At 41.5% G+C, this 6,308-nt stretch overlaps 1 protein-coding gene across 1 annotated transcript; it reads left to right on the top strand.

The window, feature by feature from the left end:
• The first annotated feature begins 642 nt into the window (after positions 1 to 642).
• Positions 643 to 6,052, top strand: LOC139620625 (mitochondrial glutamate carrier 1-like). Its single transcript, XM_071476348.1, has 10 exons — positions 643 to 778; positions 1,744 to 1,852; positions 2,392 to 2,517; positions 2,852 to 2,907; positions 3,259 to 3,349; positions 3,431 to 3,549; positions 3,657 to 3,852; positions 3,952 to 4,109; positions 4,260 to 4,335; positions 4,466 to 6,052. Exons 2-10 carry the CDS (start codon positions 1,830 to 1,832, stop codon positions 4,623 to 4,625), a joined length of 1,005 nt encoding a protein of 334 aa, XP_071332449.1. The 5' UTR covers positions 643 to 778; positions 1,744 to 1,829; the 3' UTR covers positions 4,626 to 6,052.
• Positions 6,053 to 6,308: the final 256 nt, after the last annotated feature.

Genomic DNA, 6,308 nt, shown 5'->3' with positions numbered 1-6,308 from the left:
ATTTACATTGCAATGTAAACTGTATTATTTACGTTACCTTGTATCATTTATATGTTTTTTTCCTCTTCATTGAACTAAGTTCAGACAATCAAAGAGGCAGAGCTCCACTTCAACCTCAATACAAAAAAAGTGCAAAAAAACAGATACACATGCTTGGTTCCAGCACTCCTCAGTCGCCTTCATCACGAGACCTCAAATACAACAAAAGTTCACCACAATACGCTGGAAAAGAAGGGGAATGTTTGAAAATCTTACACTTGCCTACATAATATTTTGTCAGAATCAGCTAATTGCAATTCTGCGTTTCTCATCCGAGAAATAGCCTAACTGGGACAATGAGTCGGCCATTTGAAAGCCAGTCAAGAAAGTCTTTCCAAAATTTTCAAACATTCAAAAAAAAAAAAAAAAAAGCATCAATATTATTATTATTTTTATTATCATTATTTTTTGCAAAACACACATGAAGGATAATCCAAATCTTGAAGCATTTACCCTGTGTTTGTCAAGTCTGTGAGAGGGCTTCCCTGAAATGAAACAATCTCAGGGAAAAGTTGCATCATGTTCACCTGGGTTAATAGAGCTGTTGGGACGAATTGGTCCATCCCACTTTACAAAGAGAGTCTTTCCCATTGGCCAGGATGTCAGTTCTGAAACACCCCTGGCTGTTGGCACACGCGTCCTGCCTCCCTCCTGTCATTCATTGAGTCCTGCAGTTGTGCAGAGGAAGGGTCGGCAGCTGAACTTTGATACAGCACTAAATCTTTGACTCCATTTCAAGGTAGGTGATGCAAATTATCTCATGCTGTTAGAACTAATACTAATACTAATAGCTTGATATCAGCTTGCTAGTTATTCTGATCAGTGTGCTGTAGCCCGTCAAGGAGCAGGACAGGTGTGAAAAATGTGCAAAGTATGGTTTAGAGCATGTGTAACGTCAGGACATATTCAGAGCCCATACTGTTAACAAAGTCTGTTTAACAGGTTTATATTTTGTGACCTGTGACAGCCTGTATCCTGCAGCTGTATTTCCAAAAGCTTTTACCAGCTGTCAACTAAAGTGATGAATCCATAGTATTCAGACAGGTTCACTGATTTTGAATGCAAACTGGTGGCAGCGCTCAATACTTGGTCAAAGCATCCGTGTTCTTTTCTGGACCCCCACAGAAGATCACAGATTGAGAGAGTCGCTTCGTTGACCACTTGGGGCGCCTTCGAGCTGCACTTGGTCTGTTTTGGATACATTTTAGAAGCCAAGAGATTAAAGTTAGAGAGAAAAGTCATGAACATTTTAGTTTACTTTGAAAGAGCTTCATTATAGATGTGTTTTGATTCTGAATGTGCCTGAATGATCCTGGTTGTGCAAAATATAGTTCCATTTATACCTAAGTGGTATAAGCCAGAAACTACTGCAGCACCTTTTGCACAGTCAGCATTAGTCCTGCCTTCTCCTTAAGCAAACAACCCAACTGCTTCAAATTTAATAAAATAGTACACAAATAATGAATGTGGACAGAGGCCCTATTTGCAAATGAAAATAATCCCCTGACACAGTTAATGCCAGGTGGAAGCTATTTGCATTATGGTTAGATTTTGGTAAGGTGACGACTGACCCTGGCTCCATTTCTTGGCTAGCAGTGCAGGGGGGTGGAGAGCACTGTCGAATTTATCCATGTATCTGCAGGGCTGGGCATACCTCTATGTATATATAACCCCAAGCTTCTTTTCTACTCTTGCCTTGCTCAGTGTCTCTCAGGGACTCTCAGCCTGCTCTCCCTCTGCGGCCTCCTCCTTTGTGCTGACCAACTTTTGCACTTAAACAACCAAGAACCATGGCCCAGCAACAGCAGATAAGGTATGAAGCTGACCAAACCCTCCAGCGTGATCGAGAGTGGGCTGCTTAAAGAGAAAAACAGAAATAAAGCATGCTTTAATTATTTCATTCCATTAACTTTATATAGTAAGGTGTTCTAGTTTTTTGTTGTTCTTCTAGAGCTAAGATGGCAAATCAGGGAAGCCTTAGCAAGTGTAATGCCTCATACACATCGGTGTATGTTGCTTGATTTACTCTGTTACAAGTTATTTTTGGATGACTAGATTCCCAGAGGCAGTCACTCTGTACCCAGTTCTGTTGCAGTGCTAATGCCTCACTTGGAGACAAACACACTACACACTCCCTCACACACACACCTTAAAAGGTATATTAAATTACCTTCCCACACAGACAACGTCCTTAATCCTGTGCTTTAGATGACAAATCCTTGTACTGCTCAGTTCAGTTTCAGCAGGCTTTGTCACTTTGCCTAAGAGCACCCCACCTTACTCCACTGCAAAACGTAATGAGAATAGGAAAGATTATTTTGTTCATGTTTGTTCTGACTTGTCTATGAACAGCCTCCCGGCCAAACTGATAAATGGAGGGATTGCAGGCATGGTAGGAGTCACCTGTGTGTTTCCTATCGACCTGGCCAAGACCCGCTTGCAGAACCAGCGCAGCGGGCAGCAACTCTACAAGAACATGTAAGGTTCCTGCTGAGAAGATCACTGATGTTTGTACTGCCCTTTCCCACTTCATGTCTATTGTCAAAAGCCTGATATTGTTTACTTTAATAAATGTGTACATAATGTCCTTTTTTGCCATACAGGTTTCTTAAAGTCGCCACCTTTCAGTGATAGCTTTTAGAGTGAAATTAGCTGACCTGTTGTCCCCATGTTGGCAACAAGTTTGATTGTCAAGATTTTCAGTATTTTTTGTTGAATACACTATTTTGTGATAGAAAAACACTATTTAACATAGCAGAATATAGCGTGACAACCTTCCCTGCACATAGCTAATCTATTTTTTTTTCTTCAGGATGGATTGCCTCATAAAGACAGTTAGATCTGAAGGCTACTTTGGCATGTATAGAGGTAAGACTAGTCAGACTGCCTATACTTACCCTTTATAATATGTGCCTTGCATTATATATACTTACTGGGCACTTATGTAACTTATGTAAGAAAACTCTAACAAAAGTAGGCTAATCCTTGTCTGATTGACAAGCAGACACTGAGTGGAATTCATTTGATTCACAGACATCCTATTGCCTGTAGATTTGTTATACCTACTCTTCTGTTTTATTAAATACATGATTTGTTTCATCTATCCCTGCTGTGCAAATTGTGCTTTCAAGTTCCTCAATGCCTATGGTTCGGTGAGAGTGGCTGCATTTTTGTTTTAATTAGAATAAAGTTCGTCATGAGCAATGCCTGTTATTGTAGGTGCTGCAGTAAATCTCACCCTGGTAACCCCAGAGAAGGCTATCAAGCTAGCTGCTAATGACTTCTTCCGCCACCAGCTGAGCAAAGATGGGTGAGTTGTAGGTCTGAAAAAGCAAATTGTCTTGTATTCCAGTGCCATTCTTGGTTTTTAACTTGGTGTCTGTGTTTTCAGAGGCAAGTTGACAGTGTTCAAGGAGATGCTGGCAGGATGCTGTGCAGGAATGTGTCAGGTCATTATCACCACACCCATGGAAATGCTCAAGATCCAGTTGCAGGATGCTGGCAGGCTAGGTAATTGCAAGATAAGCAGCAGAATAGATTACCAGCATCAAATAATGCTTCGGGATGTTACTTTTTATGCGTTTGTGACAACCCATATGTTTGGTGTTTCCTGCTAGCTGCCCAGCAGAGGGTGATGCCTAGCGTGGTAACGACTCTGAAGATGGGGGGGACCAGTGCTGTTCTCAGCCGTGCTTACAACACCACCCCTGCACCTCAAGTCATACGAGTGTCCGCCACAGAGATCACCAGAGAGCTGCTGAGGACCAAAGGAGTCACAGGACTGTACAGGGGACTCGGGGCCACGTTGATGAGGTGAGATGCGATTTACTCCTTGACCATGCTTCAGTAGTTTTCCATCTTTGGTTTGCGGTCTCTTAATGTAGTAAACATGCTTGTTTATTGCCTTTCCAGGGACATCCCATTCTCTGTTGTGTACTTCCCTCTTTTCGCACATCTGCACCAGCTCGGCCGGCATTCATCTGAAGACCCATCTGTGCCCTTCTATTGGTCCTTCATGTCAGGCTGTGCGGCTGGATCCATTGCTGCAGTAGCTGTCAGTCCTTGTGACGGTGAGGGACTCTAGTCTATGCAGATATCTGCTCAATGCTCGGGGGATTGTGAACTTTACATCAGTTTAATTTTAACTAACTAACTTGTTTTGCAGATTTTATAAATTCTCAACTTAATTTTCAACTCAGTTTTTTTCATGTTCTGTCCAGTGGTCAAGACAAGGCTACAATCGCTCAAAAAAGGAGCTAATGAGGAAACCTACAATGGAGTGGTGGACTGTGTCAGGTAATTTTATCATTGGATTCCCAGCAAATGTAACTGGGATGAATCCCAATATCTTGTGCCTTTCCCTTTCTGGGGTTGGTACAAATGGTGTAAGTTTCATGCTAACCCTGTGCTCTCTCCTCCATTGCAGAAAGATCCTGAGAAAGGAGGGGCCCGGAGCGTTCCTTAAGGGGGCCAGTTGCCGCGCCCTGGTTATTGCTCCACTCTTTGGTATCGCCCAGGTTGTGTACTTTGTAGGAGTTGGAGAGTTCCTGCTGGGGTACAGCCCCTACAACATCTACTCTGCATAAACAAGCTGTTCCCTAGTCTTTCTGCCACCTCATTAAATTACAGGCAGCTATGGACCCAGCTCTCTATTACTGTGTACCTCTTTATTATTGGAGGTTTTCAGAGTAAAACGCTAAAGGGACCAGAGAGATGCCATTCAATTTCAAAATGGTTTCAAATAATGCCTTTAGCATAACTATGTCTTATTTAAAAGATGGAGATTGAAACATATCTGTCCATCTGGGCTTCAGTGGAGCGTATTGCGAGAAAGGTATAACTTCCATTCATTTCACCCATATTAGACTTGACTCTTCTCCTGTGGCACCAAACCTTTCCCCATTTTCCTTAGATTTAGACCCTGCCCCCAAATGCACCCCATATCACTTACCCTTCACAGTAACCTTAACCTGCATATCCCTCCAGCTGCCCATCTTGGCATTCACTCGATGATGGCTGTTACATGGTGTTGCAAAAGAAACCTAAGTGTGCAACAGAGCACCAATTAACAACGGCATAATGTTGAAACTTTACTTGAATAGCTTCAATCCTGTTTTAAAGGGTTACATGTGAAACTGGGCCATGGATGTTGATCCTGGTCTATGTATATAGTTTATTTGTTTTTAGAATAGATATAATTTGGTAAATAACTTTGCTCACAAAATGATCGCTACGTGCTGTCTTCTAAACAGCCTGGTTGGGAGAGGAGGCTTAAAAACGAAACAAAGATTTGGATATCTTGTTATCTACACTGCTTTTTAAATAGTTGGTCGCAAGGGCAATATTCTACAATAGAAGCTTTCTGATGTTTGCTTTGAAAAATAATTGTGGTTTAGGTGTTTGGGGTTTTTACTGGGTACTGTGAATCTTTCTGTGGCAGTCTACACAACTCTGATTATGTAACTTGCAAGCTGAACAGTTCGATTCAGGCCCACCACAGTTCACTTTGGAGAGCAGCTTTTTGTGGTGAGAGTTTGACGGCGGTAAACTACAGCGATGATGGACAAGATTTTATTGACAGGATCTGCAGTGCTTTTGGGACCAAGTCGTCTGGAAAAAAAAAAAAGAGCAACATGACCTCTGTGTAGCCACTTTCTCTTAGTTGACTGTGACTGGTCAGGTTTGCATGACTTTCAGAGATAGAGGAGCTCACACAAATGTATCATGTTAGGAATTAGAAGCAGAGCAGGGTGCAGTTTTGGGCTGCACTCTTTTTTTTTTCTGGAAAATGTGGGTCAAAGTACTTTGAACAATTTAACCAATGTAAATATATATCCTGTATTTTTTCAGTTTTCTCAAACTGTGAATTTAGATTGAGAACAACTTTAACATTTCAACATGTTGAAAGTGTTTCAAACAGTTGAGAAGATAATTGTTTATTTTTTAAGTTCATTTTAGAATTACGCATGTAAATACAGATTTCTAAATGCTGAATAAATATTTATAAATGCAATGTTTGTGTTATTTGTGGAGTGTGTGTAGCCTTCAGTGTGGAATATTATAGTCTACAATGACAGAGGTGGAACTCATTCATTCATGTATTCTCCGGTAGGGCTACAGGTTGAGTGTATACGCTGTAGTACTTTTTCTGATGCAAGCTTGACAGGTGTTATCCTACTCCTCCACACATGCATCGCTGGCAAGGGTAAGTTAGTGGCAGTGAAAATGCTCATGCTGCAGTGTTGGGGTAACTCTACGCTGGGTATTCC

Source organism: Trachinotus anak, unplaced genomic scaffold (assembly GCF_046630095.1).
Source record: "Trachinotus anak isolate AG129_WGS33_773 ecotype Australia unplaced genomic scaffold, CSIRO_AGI_Tana_v1 ptg000004l, whole genome shotgun sequence".
In the NCBI taxonomy this organism is placed as follows: Eukaryota; Metazoa; Chordata; class Actinopteri; order Carangiformes; family Carangidae; genus Trachinotus; species Trachinotus anak.
Note: the sequence above shows the minus strand (reverse complement) of the source record. Positions and strands in the feature narration are given on the sequence as shown.